General features: G+C 44.1%; 1 protein-coding gene across 4 annotated transcripts in view; it reads right to left on the bottom strand.

Annotated features, from left to right (window-relative positions):
* TENT4A (terminal nucleotidyltransferase 4A) overlaps window positions 1–12,168 on the bottom strand; it is a 61,811-nt gene extending 49,643 nt beyond the window's left edge. For all 4 annotated transcript variants that reach the window (XR_009957458.1, XM_062567985.1, XM_062567986.1 and 1 more), the window contains exon 1: window positions 11,050–12,168. Coding sequence is in view for 3 of the 4 variants with exons in the window: in XM_062567985.1 (XP_062423969.1) it covers window positions 11,050–11,873 (824 nt within the window). In the remaining variant the exon portion in view is untranslated. The remainder of the gene's footprint in view (window positions 1–11,049) is intronic.
* Between the last annotated feature and the right edge of the window lie 1,117 nt (window positions 12,169–13,285).

Below are 13,285 nucleotides of genomic sequence, written 5' to 3'. Positions count from 1 at the left end.
AGGTTAAAATAAGATTAAGGAAATGCATCCTCAACTTTAAAAAAGGCAATACAAAAGTCTAAGTTTCTAAGAAAAATCACCTACCCTTATCTATTTTATCATTTACTGTATCTGCAAGTATTATTATATAATTATATTGATTTGTTACATCAAGGGCTCACTTCAATGCAGTGAAGAAAAATTCTCAAACAGCATCAACAAATAAGAAAGTGAATGAAATAAGCTACAGAGACTGTCCTCAAATAAGTGTCTTGTTTCTTTTCAGCATGTATGCACTGTTGGGCATACAGATTACTCTAAAGAAATGGACAGAAATGGGACTGCAGCATTTACTACAAATATGGAACCACTGACACTAAAAACTACACTTGCTATAACAGGTAAAGAATCTTACTCGAACTGTAAAGTCTGACAAGTCAGCCAAGAATCCTTCTAAAATGAAAGAATATATGCCACATTTATAGCGTATTTTATGCAACACTTAGGGGGTATGAAAAGTCTGGAAAGAGCTGGGAAGGCAGAGGCAGCATTTCAACAGCTTTGCTGAAATAAAGTTTATGAACAACAGGATAAGTACATAACTTTCTGTAAGTATGAACTCTGAAGGATGTCTGAAGACTTTATTTCAAGTTTAAACAGAGAAAGTCTTAGCAGACCAATGCAGGTATTTCAGAAGTCTGTTGAAATATCCTACCTCCACCCTAGGTGCAACTACTGTAAAGTAGAATTTCATCATGGCACTACAGGTGAAACCTTACACTGCAACAACCATCCTGATACAAAAGAATTGGTTATAATTTTTCAAATACATTCAATAGTTATAAAGCTCAATGATACAGCCTAAAACTTAGAAAAAAGTTTACTATAGAGGAATATAGTTGAAACAATAGTATATTCTGAGTATATACTATACAATAGTATATTCTGTAGAATTTTTCCCAGCATGAACTAAAATCAAGACATCTCCAAAAGTAACAGAAGTCATGACCCAGAAGAGGAAATGGGAGTTTCAATTCTTCTTCTTCCATATACCAGCTCTCCTCACTACCATGGACACCTAGCTAATGATACTCCATGGTCTGTGCAGCTTTCTCCTTGCCCCCAACTCTTGTAGTCAGAGCAAGACTAGATTTTAATTGACAAGAAACTATCTAAAATTATCTCCCAAATTTATCTTACGTTTGACGGTTCAAGTAGTCAAGAAACTAAACTTCCTGGACTGATTTAAGCTACAAATTTTCAGATTTGTTTAAATACCCCCATTTATTTGTTTTTCGAAAGGGAAAAGGGATTAGAAAAAAGTAATCTTTGTGAAAGGATATCAATCAAATAAAACCCAATTGCTAAGTTTCTGAATATGACTGGATGTATTTGAAAAAAATCCATTATAAAAATCTAAAAATGAAACTGATAATATATTAACTTGAAGATGATATTAAAGTAACAGAATGGATCTACTATCTAAGCTCCTGAACAGCTGTATACTATACCTGACCTACACTGCTGACTTCACCACAACACCAAATAAACATTACTTCATTATTTTGTTGCATCTGTGAAACCATATGCAAAATTCTGAATTTGAATTAGTAAGCTTAATAAACCATTAAATAGAATTATTAAACATTGAAATTCCAGTCTTTAATATTACACTTTTCCAGTTGCCCAAAGATAGCAAGTGACTAACATTCAGATAAGGAAAAACTGCAAGGGCAGAAACACATTAACAATGACAGACTGATTATCTCCGTGTAGATCAGGTAAGCATCACATCCAGTTAGCCACTGAAACCTTAAGAGAAGTAACTCTCGACTACTCTTGAGCAGCAGGCTTAAGTCTTGTTCAAAATGCATCTCTCAAAGAGCCACTAACAGCAAGTCCTGCACATTCAGATGCAGTATCTCTGTAAGGCAACAAAATCTAGAAAAGCTCTTTTGGGATTTAAATATTGTAGTAGTTCACTACATAAAAGAGAAAACTTCCTGAATTAAGACCCTCAAGAAAAGAATAAGGTGTTTGAGAGACTATTAAAGACAACACATTCCTTGTTCAGAAAAAGCATGCATCAGCAATTAGATGGGAGGGGGGGAGAACATGACACCAACAGATTCTTGTGACAAGGAAGTGGAAGCTATCAGAAGACATCTGCAGAAACCTGAAGTCATGCACAAAGCAGGAAAAGAAAAGACTGGGAGATTCAGGATATCAAAAAGAATTATGAAGAATTCAATGAGCTACAAACCTGTGCCAGAGAAAGGATAAATTACCTCAAGAGCGTAAAACTGGCTCAAAGGTAAGTGATCACAAGGTACGAGAAGCATTCACAGAAGGTAAATATTTCCCCCACCACACTTCCCCAGAGAAGTTTCCTTGATCCCTACTTTCCATGGAGTTGATCCGAAACTGACTTCTTCAGTAGAAGAGTTTCCAGCATAAAATAGGTGTCATCTATTCCTGGTAATTTGGTATTCACACAAAAGCAGCAGTCAATACTGCACTGACATACAAGGAATGTTAAGCTGCAAAACCAGCAATCTTGACATCCATAATAGGCGACCAAGTCAAAGCTAGAATCAATGCAACACAGGAGTAAGTATGGTTATCAAAATGTCAACACAGCTGTTTTAAACAGAAGTCATATCTTAAAGAAAAAGATTAGGAATTATTCGTAAAAAATCACTGAACCACAAAGGAAGTCCTGTCAGAATCTACTGAGATTTCCAAAAGGCATTAACAATGTCTTACACATATCCTTATAAAGACTTGCAAAGAAATTAATCTGATATTGGATAAAAGGAAAGACCTTCATGCAGAGAAAGAAGTGCTTTAAATAGGAAACAAAAGACAAACTATCAGCTTTCATATTAAAGGAGGGTCACCAGAAGAGTCCTAAAGAGTTCCATGCTGTTCAATATCCTGATAAATGATCTGGAAAGCGGACAAATAGTAAAGCAAGAGAAATCTGCTTAGGCTGCCAGGTTATCTGGAATAAACCAACTGAAAAACTGCAGAAGGTCACTTAAAGACAGACTGCACAATGAAGTAGCAGGCAGAATTTGAGGTATGATAAACAAAGCAAGGCACATGGGAGAGGAATGTGAGGGTATTCTACCTTTAAGATGATGAATTATAGGCTCTGCACTGAATGTCAACTTCAAGAATCAAGATGTTGAAATAAGAATCATCTTAAAAATGTCTGCTCAATACTCAGTACTCAAAAAGAATAGGCTGAAGTATTAGTAACTGGGAAACAAAAAAGATAGAATATATCAAGATGCAGGACTACCATCACACACACACACACACACACACACACAGGTCTAGCTCCTCAGTTTTAGAGATAAAACAGAGTTGCAAAAAATACAGAGAAGATGAACATCCAAAGGTGTGGAACAACTGCTATACAAGAAATAACTGAATAGACTAGAAGCCCTTTAGCCAGGAAAAAAGGGGCAACTGTCAGGTACAAGAGGGAATGGAAAAGTTGTATCATGTTAAACAGATGCAAAGAATGGGCACAGACTGTCTCATTAATGCACAGACCTGAGGTGGGCACTAAGTACAACTCTCAAGTGATAGACTTGAAACAAAAAAAAAAAAAAAAAAAAAAAAAAGGTTTTAGATCTTTATATAACACATAATTTAATCAAAGAGCACCTTACATCAGGATATTGTTGATGCCAGATGTTCACAGAGGCTCAAGGAAAGTTAGGCCATTCACATATAAATTCCATAAAAATCTGTTAACAATGCACTGTCTGTAACTCAGGTAGAGCCTAGAGCCATAGATCATTGAAATCTGAGACACTACTCCAGGAAATACCACTCCAGACTCACATTGATACATTCCTCCCAAAACACTTGGAACTAGCCTCTTTTGGACTCACCCATTACAGCTGTTCCTATGTTCTTAACATCAATTAAGTCTATTGCCAAAACTGAACAACTGAAGAGAATGATAAGACTGATATCATGATTAAACTGCTCTAAACATATCTTATTCTCCTCTAAAAACAGATGTGGGCACCTATCATATAAACCCTTGTCATTTCTTACTACTGTATTTCAACCTTTCTAGTCTCTACTATGACACTGTTTCAAGACTACTGCTCCAAAATCTTCCTTTCATCCCATCACCAGTCCCTCTAATTCTATGCTAAATATCTACTTTGCAAAGAATGCTTTTGAGCTTTAGCTGCTTAGCTCAGTTGGCTGCAGAGAGTATTGCATGTTCTGTTTGACAATTCATTCTGCAGTTATCCTTAAACTCTGCTGCATACCAATATTTAGGCATGAGAATAATAACACATTCAATCACTTCCTGATGCTCCGTCAAGTTTCTCTCCAGAAATTTACTTACCACAACAAGCAACTACCCTTGCCTTTCTCTTTGAGTATTACTGTATATACTGTCAAGTTTCACCCTGATCCCAAAGCCAGAATCTAATACACATTGCCAGCACTGCCTGTCTCTTAACACTTTCACTACAGGTATTCACCTATAGTAGTGCATAACAGAAATAACAGTAGTGTGGATGGAGTATAACTCATTGTGTTGATTCTTTATTAGAATGTTAGAGAAAGATAGCACTAAGTACAATGATGAGTGGCGTAAGCGCACGAGCCTTTCCAGGTGCTGTACGTACAAGTACAGACACTAAAGATTTCATGGAATTTCAAAAGTTTCAATTTCTCCAGCTCAGCCAAAGGACAGCTGAATACTGATTTGCAAAGGAAGTCAATGAGGCCTTCTACAGACAGCAGGAAGTAGCCTCACAACACCAGCCCTGATTTACATGGGGCACTTCAACCACTTGATATCTGCTGGAAAGACAACGCAGCAAGGCACAAACAGTCCAGGAGGCTCCTGCAGTACACTGATGATAACTTTTTGACACAGGCGGTGGAGGAGCCAACGAGGAGAGGTGTGCTAATGGACCTTGTATTAACCAAGCAAAGGAGGACAGGCTGGAGATGTGAAGGTTGGGGGCAGCCTTGGCTGCAGTGACCACAAGATGGTGGAGTTTAGAATCTCTGCAGGAAGCAAGACAAGGATCTCAACCCTGGACTTCAGAACAGCAGACTTTGGCCTCTGCAGGGAGTTACCTGCAGGAATCCCTAGCAGGAAGCGGAATCCAAGAGAGCTGGCCAGTACTCAATCATCACTTCCTCCAAGATCAAAAACAGTGCATCCCAAAGAGAAATAAGTCCAGCAAATGGTGCAGTGGACCCACATGGATGAACAAGGAGCTCCAGGCAAAACTCTAGACAGAAGAGGATAATACACAGAATGTGGAAGAGGGGACAGGCTGCTGGGGAGGAATATAAGAATGTGATCATAAACTGCAGGGATGTGACAAGGAAGACTAAGGCCCATTTGAAAGTATGTCTTTGACATCCTATGCCAGATAACAAGAAGGGCTTCTTCAAATACATCAGTAGCGAAAAAAAAAAAAAAAAAAAAAAAAAAAAAAAAAAGACTGGGGAAAATGTGGGCCCACTGCTGAATGTGGTGGGGGCCCTGGTGAAAAGGGATACAGAGAAGGCAGAATTACTGAATGCCTTCTTTGCTTCAGTCTTCACTGCTAAGGGCAGCCCTCAAGAATCTCAGAGCCTGGATGTGAGGGAGAAAGTCTGGAGAAAGAAAGACTCTCCTTTGGTCAAGGAAGATAGAATTAGAGATCTTCTGGGCAGGCTAGACATCCACAAATCCATGGGTCTGGATGGGATGCACTCACAGGTACTGAGGGAGCTGGCAGATGTTGTTGCCAGGCCACTCTCCATCATCTTTGAAAGGTCCTGGAGAACTGGAGAGGTGCCTGAGGACTGGAAGAAAGCCAGTGTCACTCCAGTCTTCAAGAAGGGCAAGAAGGAGGACCCAGAGAGCCTCATTTCCATTCCTGCAAAGGTGATGGAACAGCTCATCCTGGATGGCATCTCCAGATATATGCAGAAAAAGGTGATCAGGAGGAGTCAGCATGAATTCACCAAGGGGAAATCCTGCTTAACCAATCTGATAGCGTTCTATGATGGAATGACTGGCTAGGTAGATGAGGGAAGAGCAGTGGACATTGTGTACCTTGACTTCAGCAGGGCTTTTGACACCGTCTCCCATAACATCCTCATAGGCAAGCAGGAAGTGCAAGCTATGATTGGACAGTGAGGTGGATTGAGAACTGGCTGAAAGGCAGAGCTCAGAGGGTCATCATCAGTGGTGTGGAGTCTAGTTGGAGGCCTATGGCTAGTGGTGTCCCCCATGGCTCAGTACTGGGTCCCATCCTGTTCAACTTTTTCATCAATGACCTGGGTGAGGGGACAGAGTGCCTCCTCAGCAGGTTTGCTAATGATACCGAGCTGGGAGGAGTGGCTGAGACACCTGAGGGCTCTGCTGGCATTCAGAGAGACCTGGACAGGATGGAGAGTCAGGTAGAGAGGAACCTCCTGAGGGTCTACAAGGGCAAATGCAGAGTCCTGCACCTAGGGAAAAAATAACTCCATGCACCAGTACAAGCTGGGGGCTGACCTTCTGGAGAGCAGCTCTGCGGAGAACGACCTGGGAGTGCTGGTGGATGACAAGTTGACCATGAGCCAGCAATGTGCCTTGTGGTCAAGAAAGCCAATGTTCTCCTGGGGTGCATTAGGAAGAGTGTTGCCAGCAGGTCGAGGGAGGTGATCCTGCCCCTCTACTCAGCCCTGGGGAGCGCCTCATCTCAAGTACTGTGTCCAGATCTGAGTTCTCCAGTACAAGAGAGACCTGGAGCTACTGGAGAGTCCAGCATAGGGCTACAAAGATGATCAGAGGACTGGAGCATCTCTACTAGGAAGGAAGGCTGGAGAACTGGCCTGTTTAGCCTGGAAAAGAGAAGACAGAGGGGATCATATCAATGTGTACAAATACCTTCAGTGAGGGTGTCAAGAACACGCAGCCAGAGTTCTTTTAGTGGTGCCCAGCAACAGGGCATGAACTGCAACACATGAAGTTCCACCTGAATCTAAGGAAAAACTTCTTTACTGTAAGGGTGACAGAGCACTGGAACAGTCTGGCTAGAAAGCTTGTGGCATCTGCTTCTCTGGAGATATTCAAAATCTGGCTGGACACAGTCCTGTCCCATGTGCTCTGTGTGACCCCACCTGATCAGGGAGATTGGATTATATGTTCTCCAGAGGTCCCTTCCCAACCTCAATCATGCTGTGACGCTGTAATTACAGCTATGTAAGGTCCTGAAAGCAACGTACTTTTATTAGTGGAGCTGCGTATTACAAAACCCCCCAAAATATACCTTGGTGCCAAATTTCAGCAATAAAATAAAATATAAAATAAGAATACTGAGTACAATAATAAAAGCAAGAAGCTAACACATCAGCATATAGGTAAAGAAATAAAAGAAACTTAATACAGGCTTAATGTACAGTAATAACAGCACATCCCAGTAGCTACAGAAAGGGATTTCAGGACATCACTTTTGGTACAGCGTTGTTCAGCTGCAAACCACTGAAGGCTTAAGCAAGCGTTCCAGGGAAGCATCACAAGCTTATTTTGTTTATAGGAGTTCTTCCCAGGCATCTGTTACTGACCACCAGTCAGGATGCATATCTGATTCTTTCTTTGGCCTAATCAAATACAGATGTTCTTGCCCTCTTGTGCTCTATGATACATTTTTTGTGCCATTAGCAGAAGATGGTAAATAACAAGTATGGAGAGGGAAAAAAGGATGCAGTAAGCTCCAAGCTATCATGTAATGCTAATTAGCACAGGTAGAATATCGTTTCAATGTATCATACCACTTCTGCTACCCATACTAACACTAAATAAGCCAGTTCTATTGTTTCTGCATAGCACTGTTTTGCACCAAGTAGGCATGTCAGTTGATTCTGCAGTAATCTCATTACAGAATATACAATTAATCTGAATACTTAAGAGTATTAAGCAGACTAGGCTCATACTGTTAAAAATATCTTAACTCTTAATTCACTTGGTTAAAATAATATTAAAAAGGAGAATTAATTCAGATATTTTCTACACTAGAAAATAATTACATCTTAAGAGAAAATTGCCATATTCCTGTTCACATAAGTTATACAAACCTAGCAGCAGAGTCCTCAGTAGGAACTCTCTGGGTGCTAAAATTATTCAACTATATTTAAAATAGAGACTATAGAAATAAAAATTACTTTGACGTGCTGAACAGCAGGACCTTAAGATTCTAGATTTAGCTCACAACCACTTACAAGAATACTTTATACTAGCAAGAAATCACATGTAGTTCTGAACTAATCTAATAATACTATAAGAGACATTTACCTGCCTCAGACCCAAGAAAAACAATCATTGAGTCAGTCTTCTGTACTATGTTGTATCCCTAAACTAAATCCAGGTATTTATTTACACTATCGCTATATCAACCAATCAGTTAAAGGATTGGAACAAATAAGGATTGCCTCATCCTCTTCACTCCACTTCTCCCAAACATCTTGACAAATGTAACATACAGGTCACTCCAAAGGCAAGCTAAACCATAGCTTTAGGATGAAATCTAATCAAGTACACCTACTGTGTTCTATGAGGGATAGATACTATTTACTTCACCAAAGATTTGCATGCCACTTTCAAAAGGTAGTAACTCACCAGAAGTACTACTGCAGCCTGGGAGCCATTATAATTATAAAAGTGATGCTTCAGCATGGACAATTCCAAGTAACACTAGGTAACAAGTGAAGAATGCAAAGGACACTGGAAAAACTTCTGCAGGGATCTGTTCCTGCCCCAATTTTTTCCAGTGCATTTTCAGTTGAACAGCCAGATGATATACCAGCCTAACTTCAAGAAACACTGAAAAAATCAAACTCACTAATAGACAGGTACGAGTAGACACCTAAAGCTACTCCATCAGTGACAGTATTTTTATGTTATTTCAATCATCAAGTATGTTACAAAAAAATTTAACACCAAGCAGGTAATTATTTTTAGAGTATATGTTTGTTCAAGATTCATCTTGGGTAACAGATGCTAAGTTTAAGGCAAAAACTGCTTCCTAAATAAGCCTGTAGTTTCAACTCTCATGCTCTCCTTTAGCATGAGTTTCCTTGTACCCAGCTGAAACCATGGCATTCACAATTTTGTGAAGCTTAATGATTTGACAAATTAATCATGAGAATCTGGAACTCTGGAGATCACATATGCTGTATTTATCTGTTCTAGTGTTCCACTCCCACCATCAAGTCTCATTGTAGTAACAGATCATTTACAGAAGGCCAGGAAACAACACAGCTTCCACTATTAAAGATACATAGCAGGCAGCTTGTCATTAACTCATCAACAAAATAACTTCTATCATGCTACCAAATAGCACAACTGAAGCTTGTCTAAGCAATTTTGTTGCATACAGATTCTCTATAAGCTTTTACATTAAGAAGTGACATAACTTCTATTAAAAGAAATTCAACAGGAATTAAGGGGGCAGAAGACAAGAGGGGTATGTGACTAGCATAAGACAATGCTACCCAACAGCCAGAGGACAAAACCTGCAACATCTGGATTCTATCTCCTGGTTTGCCCTAGACAAACTTCATGATCTCAGGCAATTCCCTCATCTGTTTGCCTGGAGAACTAGCTTTGTGACACTGACTTGTTTTACACAGATAAATTGAAATGTTAACTAAGTATTCTACTACATTTGTATGGAAATGGTGCAAATAAATTCTGACTGTTTTTATGGTTCTATTTGAATTTTAGAGCTGCAATCCTAACATATGACACATCTTAGTCTTAGCTTCCTGCAAGTAACTTGTTTTCTGCATCAGTTTGGAATGAAGAAAAAAGTAGCCACAAATGTCTTGTCCCCTCACCACAGGTGGCTATGGTTTTCAAAAACAGAACTTAAAATACACTTTTAAATACTTCTGGATAACTTTAATGCACTCAATGCCTGATGCATCCACTCAAAGGAGAAAAAGGACACTAACCTTGAGTGTCAATCTCACTTAAAATTTCTCTGCCTGTTAAACCACTCCCTGTACCCTATTATTCTTACCTATTTTCCTCCAGGGAAATGCAATGCCTCCTATGCCCATACAAGAGCTCTGGATTTTAGGAGTTCCAACAAACCATTTTTGAAATACCATAATCTACAGTCAATGTGGTTGGCACATTTTGTGTGAATAAAATTATTTTAGAAAACATTATTTCCACTTGACTGAATAAAGTTTGACCACATGAAATCAAAAAGTCTCTTCGAGCACCCCAGAAGTACTTCAAGTTCTACATGCTTTCTGGGCACAAATCAGGCCAGACTGAATCATCTCTTTAAGCCCTAATATCTATCCATCAATACGAGAAAGTAACAACCAGGGAATAAGACAGCCTTCGTAAAGAAGTGTATTCACTCTTTAGAAGGCCAAGATTTCAGTTCAGACATTGGTCAGCTCAACTTACTGTGGTGCTAAAATGTTTCCCCTCAAAAACATTATAAAAATCACACTGGCTGTCATGCTTATTTCAGCTACAGGGTCAGCTATTTAAAAATCAATATTCTTAACACTCTTCAAAGCTACCAGTCTGCTACAGATTATGCATAGATACTTTAAAATTAACATAAGGTTTTCCTTTGAGCTCCTCTGAACCAAAGCCTTCCACTTCCCCCCTGCAATCTGAATTGACCCCCTGGAGCTTTGAAAAGCTATCCCCTCCCATCTCTGCTTTAATTACTACAGGAATCATTCCAAGCAGCACTCTGGCAGTGGTCCTACACTTAATTTCTCAACTTACTATAAGGTAAGGCCTAACCCACTGTGTCTGATGGTTCCCAGATGCTGCCTGCATTGCTACTTCAACCAGGAGCCACCAAGCCAACCACGACCAGAGCCGATTTATGAAAGAAGCCGGTTTAACACCCCCATCCCCGATCACCACCCTCGTTGCTGCAGTCGGCAGCAGAGGAGTGTGTGCAACCCAAGCCCACCCTCCCTCGTGGCTGGGGAGGCTGCCCGTGGAACAGACAAGCATCCCCTTGCCCTGAGAAGGCAGAGGCCTCCGCGGCGCCGGTTGCTCACCCCTGCACGCCCGGGCTGTATTTCCTGGTCTTCCAGGGTGTGCCAGGGCTTTGCAGTGCCGGCTGCAGCGGCTGCCGCGGCTGGTGGGGGGAGTTGTTGATGGCGACGCCGCGGCTGCCGGAGAGTAGGTAATTCATCCCATAGGTGCTGGCTTTATTCTCTCGTTTCCTGCGGCCCGGGTGGTACTGGTGCTGCTGAGGAGAAGCAGGTGGCGGCGGGTGGGGGCTGCGCGCGAGGTGCGGGGGCTGGTGATGCCCGTTCACACTGTTCACTTGATTCTCGTGGAAGTTAAAAAACTCCCCGCGCCCGGCCCCGTTGCCCAGCAGCCCAGGAGGAGCCACCGCTGCCGCCCGGGGACCACAGGAGGAAGAGGAGGAGCCGCCGCCGCCTCCGCTGCAAGATCCCGAGGAGGAGAAGCCGGGGCTCTCGGTGCCAGACTCCACCGACGAGCAGGAGGAGGAGGAGGAAGACACGGAAGGCGATTTCTGCAGCCGCCGCCCTCCATCACCGCCGCTGTTCGCCGCCACGGGGCCGGCGGCGGCCGCGGCAACCAGTCCGGTCAGCAGGGCCGGGGGAGACGGCGAAGGAGAGGGCGGCGAGGAAGAGGAGCAGCCGCCGCCAGGAGTCCCAAGCCGGACGCAGCTGTGGTTGCGGGGCGGGGAGGTGGCGGTGGAGTCCAGCGCCGGGGAGTTAAGGCAGAGGTAGTGCGGGAAGCTGGCGCCGCCCCGGCTCCCCACGCCCTGTGAGGTCTCCCAGATCTGCATCCAGAGCGCATTCGCGGGGCCTTTCTGCTCGGGCTGGATCCAGGCCACGCGAGGATCCATCCACACCCGCCCGCCGTCGCCCCTCACGGTCCGGCCAGAGCGCCGCGCCGCCGCCCGCTCGCCGCCCGCCGCGCACTCCCTCGCCTCGGCGCGCCGGGCCCGGCAGCGGGGCTAGACGTAGGCCGGGAGCAGGAGCATGTATTGCGGGGAGGAGGGCGGCCAGGCGCGGAAGCGAACCGAGCCCGACCAGGCGAGCCGAGCCGGGGAGGGCGGCGTGAGAGGCGCGGCGGCGGCGCAAACTGTACCCGGCTCGGCGCTGCGCGGGGCGCTCCGTCGCCGCTCCAATGTGGCGTCCCCCGCTCCAGAGCCAAAAGCAGCACTGCGCATGCCCCACTGATTTTAAACCTTCACCGGAGACGGGTGCCCTGGCAACCGCACATGCGCGCTGGCCGCCCCTGGGGGAGGGCCGGGTCCCGCCGCGCGCCGGCGGAAGGGGAAGGAGGAAGGACGTTGGGAAGGCGCTCCTCCCTCCGGCGCACTTGCCGTGGTGCGCAGGCGCGCCGGGGGCGGGCGTGGGGGGAAGGGCGTTGGAATGGCTGGGGAGCGCTCGGGGAAAAGGAGCGGGCTTAGCTGGCGCTGCGCCTGCGTGCGGCGGCGGCCGTTACCCGCCGTTGCAGCGCCCGTCGCTGCTGGCTGTGCGAGGCGGGCGATTGCCTGGCACGGAGGTCGCTGCTCTTCCGCGCGGTGCTGGGAGTCCCCTAGCCGTGCTGTGGCGCTCCTCCGAGCGGCGGAGACGTGGGTCTCTTCCCCAGGCGGCAGGGAAGCTTGTCGGTCGGAGCGGTGTCGTGACAGCTTGAGCCGATGAGGTGCGCGGGAGCGGCGGCGGAGCTAGTAGTTTTCGGGAAGCACCGTGTCAGTTCGCTCTGTGTTTGGGTTCTTCCCTTCGGGGGGATAGAACCCGTTATCCATAAAAAGAACAGGAAGGATTTTGAGGAGTAATTTAAATGAAAAGCAAGTAAGGGTCGATCTTCAAAAGAACTGAGTGCGAAAGGGAAGATGCTGATTCCCTGAAGGAAATGGGACACCCAGAGGGAGCGAGACCATGGTTATCCATACCAGCAAAACGCAGGAAATAAGCAAATGGAGGTTGACCACAACCGAAGGAAAAGCACCATGCTTTTCTTCATACCATCAAGAAACCGCCTTGAAATACTACCTTTCCATTGGATACCTAGGTTTTCCTTGGGCTAGACTTATAGGGAAGTCAGTGCCTGTTCCCAGGAATGTTTATGTTTATAGGTATTGCACGCAGTGTTCATTAGGTATAGTGCCTACTATACCAGTTGTTGGAGCTGGACTAAATGCAAACACCTCATGTTTCTTCTCCGGTCTGAGGTTTTTAAGCATGAGTTTTGAGAATGCTGTTCCTGTTTTCTTTTAAGTCCTGGGATCTGGTCTTTTATTCAAACAGC

This window comes from Rhea pennata, chromosome 2 (assembly GCF_028389875.1).
Source record: "Rhea pennata isolate bPtePen1 chromosome 2, bPtePen1.pri, whole genome shotgun sequence".
Taxonomy (NCBI): domain Eukaryota; kingdom Metazoa; phylum Chordata; class Aves; order Rheiformes; family Rheidae; genus Rhea; species Rhea pennata.
Note: the sequence above shows the minus strand (reverse complement) of the source record. Positions and strands in the feature narration are given on the sequence as shown.